General features: G+C 40.4%; 1 protein-coding gene across 1 annotated transcript; it reads right to left on the bottom strand.

The window, feature by feature from the left end:
- Positions 1–846: 846 nt before the first annotated feature.
- Positions 847–13665, bottom strand: LOC311273296 (chitin synthase chs-2-like; the record flags this gene model as incomplete). Its single annotated transcript, XM_084380276.1, has 22 exons — positions 847–1134; positions 1658–1751; positions 1850–2064; positions 2160–2270; positions 3331–3395; positions 3486–3520; positions 3613–3793; positions 3871–4149; positions 4246–4421; positions 4598–4770; positions 5228–5343; positions 6025–6225; positions 6314–6455; positions 6846–6947; positions 7075–7249; positions 7751–7912; positions 9059–9154; positions 9294–9477; positions 9854–10733; positions 10812–11000; positions 11307–11442; positions 13640–13665. 22 exons carry the CDS (start codon positions 13663–13665, stop codon positions 1012–1014), a joined length of 3861 nt encoding a protein of 1286 aa, XP_084236402.1. The 3' UTR covers positions 847–1011.
- Positions 13666–17813: the final 4148 nt, after the last annotated feature.

Raw genomic sequence — 17813 nt, 5'->3', positions numbered from 1 at the left:
AACATCATCACAGGGTGTTTTATTGACAAACAAGAACACAATATAACACACGCAGCCGTAAAAGGTAAAATAACAGCAAGGAAACACATTTGTACTTCAGTAAACTTTATTTTCCTTCACTCACAAATAAATACAAACAGAAATCAGATGCTTGTTACAGTTTTAGTGACCCACGTGCCTCCTCTGATGCACGTCACGTCCCCAGCAGCTTCTTTATAACCCCTCAGAAAACATAAGTGCACAACAAATATACCAGAATTTGTTTTCTTGTAATTTAATTACAGTCCGGGGGCTTATTCACTGGAAAAAAGAAAAAAAAAAGAGAAAAAAGAAAATTCTAGAAAAACATTAAAAAGTAAAAGTTGTATATGTAAATGTTTTAAACACGGCACAGCACACAGAGACAGCATTTAAATATACCTGATAAGGACGACCAGCAATGTCCCTGCAAAATATATGTGCCTTGTATTTCATGCTTCATTTCCCTGAGACCCTAAGACTTTTCTGATCTTCAGGATTTACATGATGAGTTTCCCGACTGCCAACCAGATATTCCTCACTTTTTGTTTGACATTCAAAGAACTTCATCGGTGCAAACATTGTAATTTCTCTTCACATTATTTATAATGCTTCATTCATTCCTCTTCACATTGCAGTTTCATTACACACAGACGCAGCAAACTTAAAAAATAAATATTGATAGCATACAGATCCTTCATAGATGGAATAGATAAAGTTAAATTGACTGATGTTGTCAAGGTCCTTCATCTGCACACACAGCACATTACTGCTTTAAGATGCTGTGTTGTTCTTGTTCTGTCAAAATTCATCACAATTTCATCCAGAGTTTGTCATTTTGCAACTGTTTCACTGCAAGATGTATATAAATAACTCGTCTAAACATAAAAATAAATAATACACACAATAAAATAACAGTTTTGGTCAAAATCTCACATACAGTGGATATTTGGATAAGTGCTAAAATGTGTTAGTTGGGCAGAGAGTCTGTGTTCACACCCTCGTCCCTCCATTGTATCCTCTTGTGTACAGCTCATCATCGTCAAAATCACTGTCTTCAGGTTCAGACTCCTCCTGGTGGCTGGAGTTGGTGTCAGCTTGAGACGCAGAGTTGACCTAGGAGGAGATTGAAGGATGATCAGTGCACATAAATGCCACCACACCTGAAACACTACTGGAAGGCGACTGAACTGATTCTTCTCGTCGAACCACAGCGGCACGAGGGCGTATCGTGACTCATGTCAGTAAATTCAGCCCCTGTGTGTTTCGGTAATTAAAGGAAGTAAAGTATGTGAAGGGCAATTAAATAGTTGTTTTTTTTCTGTTAGCAACTTACACAAACGCATAGTTAAATAATTAGAGTGAGGTGGATCCAACTTGTGTGGAGAACACTGTTTGATTGAGGTTATGACTATGAATGTCATTGCACAGCATTCATGTTACACTGAATCTCCTCATTAACAAACTGAATGGTATAGAAAATTAAGTTTTGTGTTATTTAGTACTTTGTATGAATTATAAGTAGTTCTTGTGTCATTGCAAGTTGTTAAAATAGTAATTTGTTGACTAGCAGACACAGTGGGTGTAATAAAAGAAGCAACACTGATAGTAGAAACATGTAGCAGTAAAGTGTAAATACCTTTTTACCCGCCTGGTTTAATTCTTCTTTTTCAGGTTTTTGCTCTTTGGGCTGTGTGTCCAGGAAGGCAACGTAATGTATCAGAGTTATGATTCTAGATAAAGACAAAAAAAGAGAGTTAGATCATGTTAGAAAGGCTGACAGATATGTGAACAGCCATTGATCAAAAAGTTATTTGATGTGAGTGGTCACCTGTGGTACAGCATGCCAAAGAACTGAAGCAGCACCGATAACGCAAACCCCAGAATGAACATGAAGCCGATGGGATCGATCTGTACGTCTTGTCCGGTGTCCTCGAGTTCGAAGTTTAACAAGGGGATCGAGATGGAGACGGTGGCCTGGAGGAACTGGAGGGTGAATGTTGCCACCAGCCACATCGCATTCATGATGAAGAAAGCAAAGTTTATCTGCGTGTGATGAGAAAGACAAGATAAATAAAATGAACTGTGCCGTTGTTTCCTGTTAGATGTGAGCCGTAGTTCAGCTCCACACACACACACACCTTGTTCCTCAGCTGCTTCAAGTCATCGGCCATCTTCTTTTGTTTCTCTTTGTCGTCGACCAGAGGCTGCAGGTACTTTTCCTGAAGTTCTTTCCAGAAGTCCTCCTCCGTCTACAGAGGAGCATAAACACCCTTTCAATTAATTATATTGTATATGTACTATATGGTGAAGCTGTTAAAAGGGGCAATATGTATATTTGAGTTTAAAACATTATGTCAAAGATGTCTCTGTACTGTTTATACTGAAGTTAGCGTGCCAACTGTTAGCTTTGAGTTCCCTAGTCCAATAAGTAAACAATATAAACTCATTAAATGTCAGGAAACGAGATATTTTTACACCTATTTTCCTTCCTTAATAGAAAAAAAACAACCGTCTGAATTCACGTTTCTGTGTTTTACTGAAGTAAGATGAGTTGAATTGCCTCGTTATGTCATTGTAAAACACACTTAATTGAAACTCGACGTAAACAAAATAAAATCAGCCAGAAAAGTCTTGGTTTGTCTGCCCACAGTCACTTCTGGTTGGGTCAAATAAAATGTGACGTGAAAATATTCAGGATCAGTCATTTTTTTATCCGCAGCTGATGCCCAACTCTGTCGCTCTTTTCCCCCCTCTGTAAATCACCTCTGTACTTTTTTCCCCTGTCTTCAAACTGTCATCAGTCAGTCTCAGATGCTGTGTTCAGTCCCAGTTCGGTGTCCAGCTCTGTTCACCAGCCCTGTTGCAGTGACTCATGTTGTGATCCGAGGTTCCGGTCCAGGCAGAAAGCTGGGCCACTTACCTCCACAGCTAACTGAGCTACATGCTAACGGCAGCTATTCACTACAACCAATGATAGCTACAGCAAAGGGCACAGTGAGCAGCAGTTAGCGGCTATGCTGCTTCCTTCAAATGCCTCAAAGTCATATCAAGGGTGACTCGATCGACTTGGGGAGTACTACTGCGTACTTGGAAAAAAAAGTGGTATAAAGCCTTTCATGGTTCCAAAGGAAGCCGCTTGTGATCTGATACATCGCCTCCAGTGATTTCATTCAGTGGCTACATTGCATTGTGGGTAGGCAGGTTTTGAAAATGAAGATGACTGCATAGAATAAAAAAGGCAGTGTCTCTGGTCCTGCTATACTGATCGACCGATAATCACACTGAGCTGATAATTACAGACATACACACCTTGTCGAGTGAATCTTCCTGTAGCTGCATGTCATTGGACACATTCTTTAGTTGTGTGACCCAACCTGGGAAAAGGAGCAAGACAGGAGGGCATAAGTAGATCGCATCACATTAGCAAGTGTGTTACATTTTTTTGCCAAATTGTTTGGACTTACATTGGTCAGGGCGGTTGAAGACAGGCTCTACTTGCCTGAAACACAATCAGATACATTTTTAGTATCATCTCACACTTTGTATTACCGACACTTTGTATTCAGTGGGTGTTCCACCTTCAGATCTCACCTCTGTGCTTCCTCCTGGATCCTTACGTCCTCCACAATAGTGTTTTGGGGCAGGAGTTCAGGCTGTGCGGACTCTGGGTTCGTGTCCACTTGGCTGACAATGAGCTGTCCTTCTCCAGATCCGCATCTGGATTTCTTGCAACACTTGACCCATGAGAAGAGCCGGTGGAAGGTGCTTTTGGCTGCGAGGGTGGAGATCAGATTTAGTTAAGTCGTCACAAACAATCATTAGTAATAATTATATTCAACTGGTGTCTACCTTTCTGGGCGGTTGTTTGTGGGGTGGTGACTTCAGGCTTGGCGGCTCCGGCGGCAGGTTTCGTCTCCCGGGTGCCCCAGGACACGTTGTTCATGTTCACCATGGAGTAGATGGTGAGCAAGAGGTAGGCGCTGGGGATGCAGATGATGTAGAGAAAGCCATGGAACACCAGCTGGATTTCCTGAGGATGCAATAATGCAGTTATGATGTAAATGAGGGCCATGATGACGACGAAAAGGCTGCTGGGTGCCAAGATAGTTTTGTCCTTCACCATCGAACCTGAAGAAAGATAAAAATATGGAGAGTTTTTAGAAATTAAAGCAACTTTAAGCTTCTAGGTCTGCATTAAGTTATACTTGTTTGAATATAACTTACCGATAATGGACATCGTCACCACCAACATAAGGAATGCGTATATGATACTCATGACAGCTGCAATTTGGATCTGAGTGTCTGCCTTCAGTTTGAAAGAAAGACCCAGGTAGATGGCAGGAGGAATCACAGCCAGGACCAGGGCAATGTTGCCTTCAATATTGAAGATGAAGGTCAAACTACCTGGAGAGCACAATAGAGGCACACACACACAGGAGTCAACGTTCTTCTTCCTTTTTGATTTTTGCATTTATATACATACAAATGAAACAATGGTAAGACGATCATGTCTGGTTGATGTCCAGTTGATCTGATAGGTTCACCAAAGGTTGTACATCCCTCAAACACAAAACACCAACCTGCAATCAGAAGGCAGATGGTGGCAGGTGCCAGAATGCCAGAGGTGATGTTAAACAGCAGGTAGAACATGTAGGGTTTGGACATGGACGGGTTCCTCTTGGAAATTGTGTTTGCTGAGCCTAGCAGATCCACCACGTTGGCCATTGTGGACGGTCCCCATCGCCGACGCTGAAGATGTGAAATAATCTTTAGCATAGCTGTTGTGAATCTGACATCTTGTAAGCAATGAGATCCACATTCATAGATGCCACTGATACGCAGATTCAGAATTTTGGAAGAAAATATTAGAGATCCGCTATTCTTCAGTTCTGATCTCATTCCGATACCTGAGGAAGTTGTTTGCTGGCAATTGTAATAAAAGGTGACCAAATGAAACACACTGATACCTTGAGTAATTTACAAGAAATGTTATGGGTTGGAACATTGTCAGAAACATTGGCTTGAGTCATTTGTAGGCATGAGAATGCAGAAATGTTGCATATTATATCTCTAAAATGTACTTATTTATGATTCATATAAATAGACAATGGAATCTGGATCGGCATGACAGTCTGATATCCAATGAGTGAATATGTCAGTTTGTCAAATCTTTGTGGGAAAGGTTCTGATCAGCTGCAAGACTCACCTGGTTGTAGAGTTCCTTGAAGTCCTCGGGTGCGTTGGTGTAAGCATCAGATGCTGCGTTGTACTCCACTCTCCATCCCTGTTTCAGCAGCAGAGTGCACAGCCAGCGGTCCTCACCTGCAGAGAATGGAAGATGGAGAGACTGATTGTGAAAGCTATCACCAAGACTGAGTGAGAAACAAGGAACTAAATAAAGAAGTAGATCAGATTTTGCATGCCGCCAAGTACCATGCTTGTCATTTAATCTGACTTTTGATCACAAATACTGAGCATGTGTTCAGCTGTTTCTGGATGTGTACATGTAAATCTGCAAGGAAAAGGATGCCGGTGCAAGCACACAGGAAATTCCCACAAGAGCTGACCTCCGTTTTCTAATGTTTATGTTCTGTGATGTTGACTGCCGACTGGAGTTTAACAGACATATTCATTTTAAAAGAGGATTAAACCCAACATATACACATCGTATGGCTCCAGAAAATGAAACAACACACTCCAGAGAGTAGGTTAACCACTGATTTTTTTAACAACACACTGTTTGTTCCTTGATTGTGAGGACCAGTCACAATATTATCAGCCCTGTCAGAATCAGTGGTTAACTTAATCTCTGTGACTTCAGAAGAGGCATTTTCTTCATCAGAAGCCATACAACATGTATAGATTGGGTTTCAGTTTGTTTTTCTGCCATTGACTTCAATACAACTTTCACCACAATCTGGCACCAAAGCAAGATTCGCAAACATAATGACCCTTCCTTCTTTTTTAGAGAAACAGGAGGTCCTATCAAACAACATCTGTTACCTTGGTCGTACTGGATGTATTGGCTCGCCTCCGTGGACTTGGTGGAGTACCTCTTCATAACGTTGTCGTCCATCAGCGCCTCTGCTCTGAACAGACTGAAGCAGCCGGGGCTGCACAGCACGCAGCCGAACACGTGCTCCGCTGTCTTCTGCAGCCAGTGGCTGACAGCGTACTCAAACTTCTGGAACCACACTGCAGGACCTGTGGTGCGCACATAGAGGTATTGTAAACCTAAACATTGACCCAATGCTAGTCAATGTTGGATTTTCAGCTTGTACAATGTGCCCACCTGATCCAGTGGGGTGAATCCTGCCACATGCTGCCCCGACACGAGGGTACATTTTCAGACGATCGATGAGCAACATCACAGCGGCCGGCTGGAAGTCTGTGTCTCCGTCTAAAGCCAGCAGGTAGGTGTTGTGCTTCTCTGTCTGAAGGAACAGGGACCGTTTTCTTTGTTTAACATTAAAGGAACAGTTCACCCAATAACAAAAATTAAATTTTAAGTCATTATCTGCTTACACCCATGTCGTTGGAAAATCAGGTAAAGTTTGCAAAACAGTGTTTCAGGATTCTTCTAAACAACTGAAGGAAAAATTAGCAGAAAGGAAAACATAAAACGGCTCCACACTGCTCAAAAAGACGTTAGACCTACTACTTCAGATAGGGTGCTAAGGGTAACGCTGCCACGCCTTTTTGCTGTGACGCTCCACAAATGTTTTGTGAACTATGAAAGTTTTGATCGGCATGGGTGTGAGTAGATAACGACTGAATTTTCATTGTTGGGTTAGGGTTAGTGTCGTATGTTAATCTTAACTCACCTGGACCTCTTCTTTCAGCTGCTGCTCATCTTCTTTGTTCTGCCAGCGTTGGTAATATTTGGTCATGAGTTTCCAGCCAAGAAGATAGTAAAGGTACATGATCTGGAAAACAAAAAATAACAATTAAATTAAGCTAGTATTTCTCATGATTCAATGGTTGTTGAGTTTGAAACAGGAAACAAAACAGATTTCTAAACATTAAGTGAACTCTAAGTCATTATTTTCCTACCTGAGACCATCTCTTCTTATGGCGGATGAGCTCTTTGTCCTTGAAGTGAACCACGATATTGTTCCCATGAGGCATGGTGATCACAAGACGACCTCCGTAAGGTGTCCTCACTACCGTCTGCTCTGGGATCTGCTGCTGCTTTTTGAAGAACTTCTCGTCAATGTTTTTGAAGATGCTGATGACAGAAATTGAGAGAACACTTTTGATTGTAATTTGAACTTTCTTAAAAGCTGTTTTTTCCTCATCTGCTGTGTCAACTCTTACTGCCCGGTCAGAACTAACTAACTGAAGCGCACGTCATATTAATATAATATCAAACTTAAAGGTAGAATCAGTAGGATTTGCCGGAGCTGAACGCACCACAAAGATAGTTGATTGTTGAGTTTGATTCCCGGGACGTCAAATATCTAGGCAGAGGGCTGCAGGAGACACTAATAAAACTTTTCTACCCATTCCAGTCTCTTTCTCTGTCTGTTTCCTTCCTGTTACGTCTTTTATCGTGCTTCATCTTGCTACATCTGGTTGAAATCAGTCTTGTGATGTTGGGAAGGCGGTGTGCAAGTAGAGTAGAAAGTACAGATATTTGTGTTCAAATGTAGGGAGGAAAACTAAGGTTAGGTAACGAAATCTGAATTTTTGCGACTACCCTGTAACCCTTGACCTTCTGTATACTTACCCATAAACTTCTGTGAAGACTTCCACCAGGTTCTCTGCATACTTGTTGAGGTGACGCCCCTGACTTCCCTCAACATCTTCGAATGCGTCATCGAAGAAGATGTGGGCTTCGAAGGCGAAATCGTTGAACTTTGGATCTATCTTTGGTCTGTACTTGTCCAATCTGCAGTGTTCAGAGAAACATAAAGATTCACTGGGATACTGAACATTTTGTGGTAGTTAAGAGTACATTGTGAAAACCGTCTGGGACATGGACACAAGCTCTGGGAAAATAAAATGACAGCAACACATTTAAAGCCTTTTCACACCAAGCTTTCTTCAAGATTTTTGCCGAGATAATTTGCACTCACAAAATGTTTGGGATCTTATTAACATATGCACGCCGCTGCCAAACATTCATATGGGGGAAAAATATTTAGATGGACCTCGACGTCAGTGGATTACCACCCACGGAAACACATGTTTGACCATTGAAATCCTTTGTTTCAGCTGATGTCCAGGTCAAAATGGGAGAAAACCTTATCAATTTGGTCTTGCAGCATCCAATACTGTATGACAGACACCGCAACGACTACCTCAACAACCGGTTACATGCTGGCATTCCGACATCCCAAAAGTCCGACATACCGCCATTCTGACATACCACTATTCCAACATGCGAACGTCCCGGCATTCCGACAAAGTTTCACCATACTCCGCAACCCATAACCTTAACCCTAACCCTGACCCTTTTAAAAGATGTGTCGGAATGGCAAGACATTTAAAAAAGAAATAAATACCACCATTCCGACCTTAGGTGGCAAAAAATGTCGGAATGATGGGATGTTTCATTAAAGGGTTAAGTGTTGCCATTCCGACAATTAGGGCCTAATGTCGGAATGGCGTTATGTCGGAATGGCGGTTGCCTCCCTCAACAACCATGTCAAGGACAATTACTGTTGGTCCAGCAGCTGGGATATGATGAAAATGGTAATGTAGCTAATGTAGTTATATGTTGGTCACGCAAAGGGTTTTTGGGTGCAGGGTGAACTTATTGGGCCTCATAACAAAACATAAATGATCAAATCTGATCGTGATGTCTATTAACGTTTTTTTTTCGCAAACTGGGGCGATGGGGACGGAAATGGAATACAGCACACTGGATAATATATCGTGTTTTTTTCTGTATTGCCACATTTTTGCATCACACTGGTGGTAAATGGCTTATAACTGACCACATGACAGAATATATCTTTCATATTTTCCACTTCAGATAGCATTGATAAGAGTTAGAGGAATGAAATATGATAAAAGATTCCATGCAACTCACCTGAATATCGAGATGATGATGTTCAACATCTCATCGTAGGTCTCGTGCCACATGGTCGCGCACAGATACACCATCACCTTGTCATCTTGCCTACACCTTGACATGACAAGATTTTGCAAATTTGAGAAACTTTGTTGAAACAGTTTTGTTTGGAGAAGAGAAAGTGTCACTCTAACAGCCTTAAAATTTAAGTCCGAGGCTTTAAATGCTTCTTTCGAGGACACACGACACTTACTTCTTCATCTGGTGTTTGGTCTGGATGTCGAAGCGGGTGTTGAGTAGCAGAGACTGCTCGATGAAGGCTCCTTCGTACAGCCTCCTGACGAACAGGTCTTGGGTTCTCTGGATGCGATACACATTGAGGTACCACAGATGGAGGGTGGCCAACACAAGGCTGAGCCACCAGGACACCGCAGAACCTGAGGGAAGATTAATTAACATGATCAGTGATGATTGTAACTCTGGATACTGCAAGGTGCAAGATTAACTGTTCAACCTACTACAGATTTTAATCAAAAGTGGTACTTACAACAAAAAATGGGGGGCACTAACTGGTGGCTACGGGTTGATCAAAAGTTGCTATAATTATTATCTATAAGAAAACTATTTACAGAAACGCCTCAAAATTGAGCTTCAGGAGTATGAATATTGAGACATTTTACTCTTATATTACACTTATCTGTAACGGATACTTTACTGAAACGAGTATCCTAAATAAAAAAAATAACTAAGAAAGGTGAACTGGTAACAGTAGTAATAGTGTGGAGCATGTTTTGAGTTTTGGCTCTTAATTACCTGTCAGTAGGCCAATGTCAGTTATCTTGGACATGTCCAGGAAGCACAGAGTGTGTGTCACATCCAGAACCAGATGTGGGAACACACTGCCGTTCAAGCTGTGGTTTCTTCCATCCACAACTACATCGCAGTAGCCTGTGAAGCTGATGCTTTCAGTGCCGTTCAGGCTCGTTCTGTAGTCCTGATAGTAAACGATAACGGGGACGACGAGCAGAACCATGACGGCCAGAGAGGCCAGGTACAAAGGCAGGATGAAGCATCGTCTCAGTGCGTGCATCTTACAGGCTGCCAATGCAAACCAGTGGCAGAGAGCAGAGGAGATGAGCTGGACCCCGATGATGATGGCAATAATTCTTGTCTCGCGCGTTGGGATGGACTTCACTATGTCCCAGTCCATTTGGCAAAGGGGGACGTAAGCTCCGAGGACACAGGCGGTCACGGCAATCCTGAGCAGGCTGGAGAGGATGTTCAGGATGTTCTGGCACTTTGTCATGTCTCTGCACAGGTTCTTGAGGAAGACGGAGCTGCTGTTTATGCCGATCAGTCTGCAGTAGCTCTCCCACCAATTGAAGGACACCAAGAAGGACCCACCAACAGCCAGACCCACCCAAATGGCCATCTTGGTATCAAAAGGATCTTTCATAATGTATAAGACGAGGAACAGGACGTAACCCAGCACAACGAGGATGAATGCGGCGATGGGTGGCAGCAGGAAGCGGTTTCTTTCTTTGGCAGTACACTGAGCGACCACCTGGAGGAGCGCAGAGAGGACGGCTACGCTGTTCAGTATCGTCACGTTGGTCACGATGTCCAAGTGCGGCATTGCAACGATGGTGAGAATCGCCGCACCCAGAGACACCAGGAACTCAAAGAACAGAACCTGGAGGAGAAGTAGGAAGAAAATTCAACCAGACAGTCAAAGATGAGATAAACTGAGAAATGTTGGCTCTCGTCTTACCAGGGCAGTTGTTGTTGTTCTTGGCAGCTTTGATGTTTTGTAACATGCCTTCCAGATGCTTTTGAGAAAAATAAGGACGCTGGAAGCGATGAGAGAGCAGCCGATACACAGCAGAACGACAGGTTTCTGCTCATCTGGGATTGTCTTTGTGCCTTCGTTGGACAAGGTGATGAGGAGGAGGAAAGACGTCTGGAACAGAGTAAAAAAAGTGAATAGTGACTGTATGTCATGTAACTTCATGTAGATCTCCTGTGTTGTGTAATTACACCAAAGCAAATTATATTCTAGGAGTGATAACAGGTATGAACCATGATGTACTGTATCTGGATGCAAGAATTTCCTCAACAAAGAAAGTGACCCATTTCTGTCTATGAGGCAGACACTTTGCAAAGAAATCACAAATTTTCCAGGGTCGGTTCTCTAATATTTCTAGCTGTAGCCATACTCATAGTACTAATGTTGTGTAAATATAGATATATAAAGAAAATAGCAAACCTTGCTGCAGAGAGCCAATCCAAACACAATCACAGCGACGACACACAGAGTGATGATCTTTAGAAGTTTGATCATCTTCCACGGCGTCTGCTCATCTTCAATGATCGGGACCTCCCGACAGGTGTCCCACGGCCTCCTTCATAAATACATTGACAGGTGATGATAAATGATGTGACAGGTAGATAGTCGGCATGCATGATGTTGATTTTTACAGCCCATACTGATAACTGACGATTACCCGCTTCTCATGGCACATTTCTATAAGTTCCTAGTTCCTACTCTGTATTTAATGCACACCTGAGGGTCAGAGAGGGTGAGATGGATGATTTAATGACTTGACGTGATGAACATGTATTACAGGCTGAACTTCTTCTGTGTGTTTATTGCTGGAATGCAAACCAACTGTAAAGGTGCATATTGTCACTGTCTGTATCTCATTGTGATGATGCTCTCGTTTAAGCAAATGTTGCAGCAGCACAAAGACAAAGTAGCAAGTAGAAAAAAAAGTAAGCTCAAATACAGTTTACTGTTCTGAAGTCATTTTGCTCTTGAGAACATTTGTATATTTTTTCAAACCATAAAAGTAAAAAAACAAAACAAAAACTTTTCTATTAATGTAATAAAACTTCAGTCAACAAGTGTTCAATTATATTGTTTTTCAAGAGAAGAGAAACGGTTTATTTTAAGTCATGCAAAATGTGAGCTATAGTGAGTCAGTCACTGTGGTTTATAAATGTTGCATTTGGTTTTGAATTTGAACTGGAAGAAGTTAAAGTCAGGATTAATAATTTGGTTTTTTTTTTTAGTGTTTTGTTAATAATTTAACCCTGTTTTTTCTAGTAAAACTGCATTTGGTCTGCGTCAACTACTGGCCACAGCAGACTGTTCGTTTCCTATTCAAGTTCCTGTTTTTTTCAAGCGCTGACATTGACTTTGGATTCGCAATATCTGTCTGAGTAAATGTGACTTTTAACTGCAAAAACAACTGTGGAAAGCCTCTTCTTATAAACATGCTGTATTTAGTTAAATTAGACCATTTACTGGGTGATGCAGCAGTTTGTCCCAAAAGCACTTAACCATTTATAACTCTACATTTAAGAGAGAAATACTAATGTTAATTATACATTGGTGTACAAGAATTTATTCTTCAATTTAAAAATTAAACTTAAATGAAGCGTTAATATATCTATACACTACTCAAAATGAGTTAGGGATGTTGGGATATCGGTGCATATATGCATGTGCATGGATATGCAATACAAGTCAAATGAAATGTGTCGCATTATTTCACAAAACACAGAATAAAAATGAAGATATGTCAAAGAATAAACAATCAAGTGAAACACTAAAATATCCCTCACTAATTCTGAGTAGTATATATACATATACTGTATATATGTTTTCAGGCTGGGTGATACAGCCTTAAAATAATGCTGAAATATTTTAGGCATCATTGTTAGAGGGATTACTAATGCGGCTTTAATGACTGAGTGGGTGAAGACGAGTATTAAGACCAGTAGAACAGTCTGATAAGGTTATTAATACTGGATTAATTATAAATATGATAACATAAGGGTGGAGAATAATTTACAGCAACATCATACTCTGATAATCTGTTGGTACTTTTATAAAGATCAGTTTCAGATGGATGAGATGGACTGGCTTTGAGGATTATATGAAGCAAAGTGTCCTGACGCGGGGACCATTACGCACAGGCGACTGTATGTTCAGCCATTTCAAACATGTTCTCAGAAGCTAAAATGTAGGAGCTTACAAACATATTTTCTGAAGATATTTTTATGAGAAATTCCTCATAAATCATCATCCTCATTCCTCATGTCCTACAGTGTCTGGTTTAAAACAGCTGGAACAAACATCAACAACAGTAAAAACATGTTGTTTACAGAAACAACAGGACGTGTTTTTTTAAAAACTCAAGCAGAAATTATAGTCCAGAGAAGTTATTTGATCAGTATGTTATAAATTATTCACAGCGCTCTAAAATACATAATAATTAAATTAAATGTGTTTTCATTTAAACAGAGAATCTGGGAAAAAATCTGTTCAGGTAATCATTTGTAAGCAGCAGTGTCTAAACTATAGTATGTTTTCATTTAAACGCTTGATAATGCAGTTATAATCGGATATAATGTTAAAGATTTTCCACAGTTATGAAGTAAAATTTCAACTTCATCCACAGGTGCAGAAGTTATTATTAACCTTGTTTACTTGCAACTGCAGAAAAATATCAAATTACAAAATGAAAATGACAAATATAAAAATATGTTAACTTCTATGACTGAAAAATGAAAATATGTTTTGAGTCTACTTACTTGGGCAGGTCTCTACTCTGCTCCATGACTGTTGCTGCTACTGGATGCCTTCTGGCTCAACACCAGTTTTTAAAGCACACCTGCGTGACTCACACCTTCGCTCACTCGTCCCCACCCACACTGCTCAAAACAGGTGAATGCTCCGGCACATGAATGTCATTCAGTTAAAATTTGCAGTAGGAAGTAAAGCAGTAGGAATTTAAACATCACCTCTGACAGTTATCAAATATAAGTATTACATGTGTTGTTTCTGTATCTGTTATGTGTTGGCGGAGAAGACACACGATGCAACTTCAGGTCTTAGTAAGTGTTTTTGCACCAGAGGTGACAAAAAGTCCACACATTGTTTCCTCCAGTAGAAGTTCAGATACTTGTGTAAAAACAGACTCTGGTAAAAGTAGTAGCCACATTTTCACAAAACGTCCCGAGCAGCAACAAAGTGAAAAAATAAAAAAATCCAGGCCGAGGGTTTCCGTCTTCTTACATGTTTTACTTCCTTTCGTCTCACTGCATCTGCCATGCGTGATGTGCACTTGTGTTGTTGAGAATGCGGCGTGCAATGAGGCAAAATAAAAATAATTGATAATTCCCCTCAAATGCATTAAAACTAAATTTATTAGCCTGCTTTGAAAATGTGAGGACGAGAAAGTACAGATATTTGTGTGTCAGAAAAATGAATATTAAAGGAAAGTACGGATTTGTTTTTCATTACTTCCCAATATAATGAAAAATAAATACTTTCATTCCAACCAAAGGAAAGCCATGAAAGAGATGAAAGAGTGACGGGAGGAGAGAGTCCAGAGTCAATGGATGAGTAATAATGGGAGTGCTGTTGCATATTATGCCAAAGTAAGTGATTAAGGCTGGACGGTATTTCACTAATTATAGACCTGAGAATAGTTTTATTACCGGACCATTCATCAGTATGAACATAATGTACCTGCTGTGACTCAGAACATAAAATTTGTCCCAATATTTTGAGGAGCATGACTTCGTACCCAGGGCACAGTCACATGGCATTAGATTGTCCAGAGGTGGACGTTTGTCCTGATGGCGGCACTAGAAGAAAGTTAAAAAGCTTCCAAAATGTAAGGAATCCTCCTCTGGGGAGCATGAGTATCCACAGCGAATTTAACAAGAGTCTGGGTTAGTTTTTGTCGTGCACACGTGTTGGTCAAGAGGACATTTTGAGCTTTCAGTGGAGCATGATGAAAAACGAGGAGCGGGCAACAGATTCATTAGGGATCACCCTCTGGTGAGCATGAATGTCCGTAAGAAATTTCATCAAAATCTGGTTTCTAGTTTTACATTTTCAATTTGCGCATTAAGAAAAAAAGTGGAAATGTTTGAAATTAAAATAAATGCAACCATGTGTAACAGAAACAGACGCGAGGAAACAAATGATGACGTATATGAAGCGTGTCTTAAACATCTGGAGGGACAAAGAATTGAGGCAGATGCAAACATCAGATTTTCATTTGCAGATTTTCTGGAGATTCATTAAAAACTGAACATTTCATTTTCACCTGAAAAGCGGCTTCATGTTACACAGACAAGGAATTCAATCCAGACCAGGATCTCTTTGTAGTGCACAACGAAACATTTAGTTTTGACTTCCATTATTTAAAATTTCTAAAAATCTCTTTTGCAGATCAGTCTTTGTCAAAAATGGTGCTGGTGTGGCTGCAGCACAAGAAGATCAGGTCTTATGTAACGCACAGAGTCCTGCGTAATGTAATTATAGCATTTATAAATAGGACTTAATTAGATGAGATGGAAACCTGTTTTCTCAATCGAACCCGACAGTTGTTTGGTGTTTGTTTCCAACACCGACTGTGCAGTACGCTGTACATCGTACAAACGTCAGGTTCTTGCACTCGAGGTTAATTTGATGCAGATAATCAGATTATAAAATGGCACTGACACGTGAACGGAGGAATAAGAAACTCATTGAAAAGGAGTAATCCGCTGTGATGCAGGCAAGCAGGTTTTCTCTTGAAACAGTCGGTGCTGATCAGATAAATTCTCGTCTGCTGGGAATGAAGTTTAATTTTCTGTCGCCAGTTTCCTTTATCAGTGAGAGAAAGAAATTCCCCTGAAAAGTGGCACACCTGGCACAACCTATCTTCTTTCTGAGGAAGTATTTGTTTTCTTTGTCACTGAAGATTAGTTACAGTCTGTTTACATCACTTGTGGATTATGTGGTGAGTTTGTTTATTATCTTTTTTTCCTACTTCCTCCTGGCAGCAGCAGCGGGTGAATATTTCACATGTAATCTGTGTCACTGTGTCACTGCCAGCGATCCAACATCAACAAAGCCACAACAATTTAACCTTGTGAGATTGTGTTACTGCTGCTGTTGTATCAGCTGGACTTCACTTTCATCCACAAACTGCCTCCGGTCATCACTATAATACTATATAATAACCAATGAGACAAATGTTGGTTTATAAATGTTGGAAATGAGCCATGTCAGCATCTGTTTTCAGTCCCAATTCAAGTTGAAGCTGCCTCCATGAGTCAAACGTGTATCCGATGTTTATTCGGGTGCCACACAAATTTCACGAATCCTGCCCCATGTCCCTTTAACTTTCCTCATTCTTCTAACTAAACTAAAATGGTGGACTGGCTGAAGTGTCGTGACTGCCAACACTGAACTCAACACTGATGGTCCTTGTCCACAGGAGCGTTGATATAGTCTCTTAATTCAGCTCTCAAAGTGCACCAGATTGATTTACCTTTAAATTGCGTATTGATGTTTTTGATCACAAGAGAAAGAGAGGATTTTTTGTGAACATCAGTCAGCTACCCAGTGACCTATTTTCTTCCATGACACGCCAAATACTTTTCTACTTTTTGTTGTTTGTCATCAGCACTCAACCGTGTTGATAACAATCTTATGATGACTAATGATTGAACCTGCTTTCACTCCCAGCGCATCAAATACAGAAACCAGTCACAGCAGCCCGTCACTTTTCAAAGGCGCCGCTCTAGTGCAGTTCAATAAACAGCGATGGGACTTTCCTTCCAAACAGAGTATTTCCTGTCACGTTTGTGACCAAGTCAACAGTAATTTGTTTTTGGTTTTAAGTACAGTAAGTGAACATAACAAGAGTCACTGAAGTTAGTTCGTATGAGCTTTTCCTAAACATAACCAAACCACGGCCGTTTGACAGTCAAACTTAAACAAGTTAAACAAACTATTTATCTGCACGCTTTATTTTGAAAGTGTAAACATATGTTGCAGAGACCTTCACATGCAAAACTGACATTAGAGGGGTAATAATAATAATAATAATAATAATTATGATGATGATAATAATAATAACTATCAATAAAGCACTTTTCTAAACAAGGCTAAGAGCAAATGATAAAACCCAAAATGTTTTGAGGAGTCGTAAATGTCTTCCTATGAGAGAAGGTTTGAAGAGAAGATTTAAAAGTTGCTGATGATGTCACCTGCCAGATTTCAATATGTAGAGTCTGTGGGGGGTCTCACTGCACAGGGGGTCAGTAAATCTTTAATATACTTTGGGGTGAGACCATTTAAAGGTGCTATTTGTAAGAAAAGTTGATTTTTGAGTCTGGTTCCCAACCAGTCAAAAACTCAAAAAAATCAACTTTTCTTAAAAATAGCACCTTTAAAGCTTTCAAAGTGTCAAGTAACATTTTAAAATCAACCCAAAATAAAACAGGCAGCCAGTGTAAGTTGAGAAGATAAAAGCATGGATAACTTTTTGCAGGACAAGAATGACCAGATTGTAGAAATGTTTGTTCTTCTAGATTGTATGTGTAACGTGTAAAGTTATTGCTCAGTGAGCTAAGTTTACTGTGCAGCTGGCTGTTGGGATGCATACAGCCGGAGACTCATGACCTCTGACTTCAAGTAGGGTAGGTAGAGCGTCGTAGTTTAAAGTTTTAGGTCGCTGAACGGAATCTGAGGAGTATCCCACAGAAGCATCTAAGGTATTAAGATAGAAATCAAAAGAAGAAAATCACACCATCATTAACAAACTGCACATTATCAGCCAAACTTGCTTTGGTAAAACTGATACTCTCTTGACTCGACACCATCAAGTCTAATACACACTTCATGGCCAAATGTAAAAAAAAATATGCAGCCACACGTACATTGCACCAAATGTGATTGTTGAACGTGACTTTTCCAAAACCC

This window comes from Pagrus pagrus (assembly GCF_965226575.1).
Source record: "Pagrus pagrus genome assembly, chromosome: 17".
Lineage (NCBI taxonomy): Eukaryota > Metazoa > Chordata > Actinopteri > Spariformes > Sparidae > Pagrus > Pagrus pagrus.
Note: the sequence above shows the minus strand (reverse complement) of the source record. Positions and strands in the feature narration are given on the sequence as shown.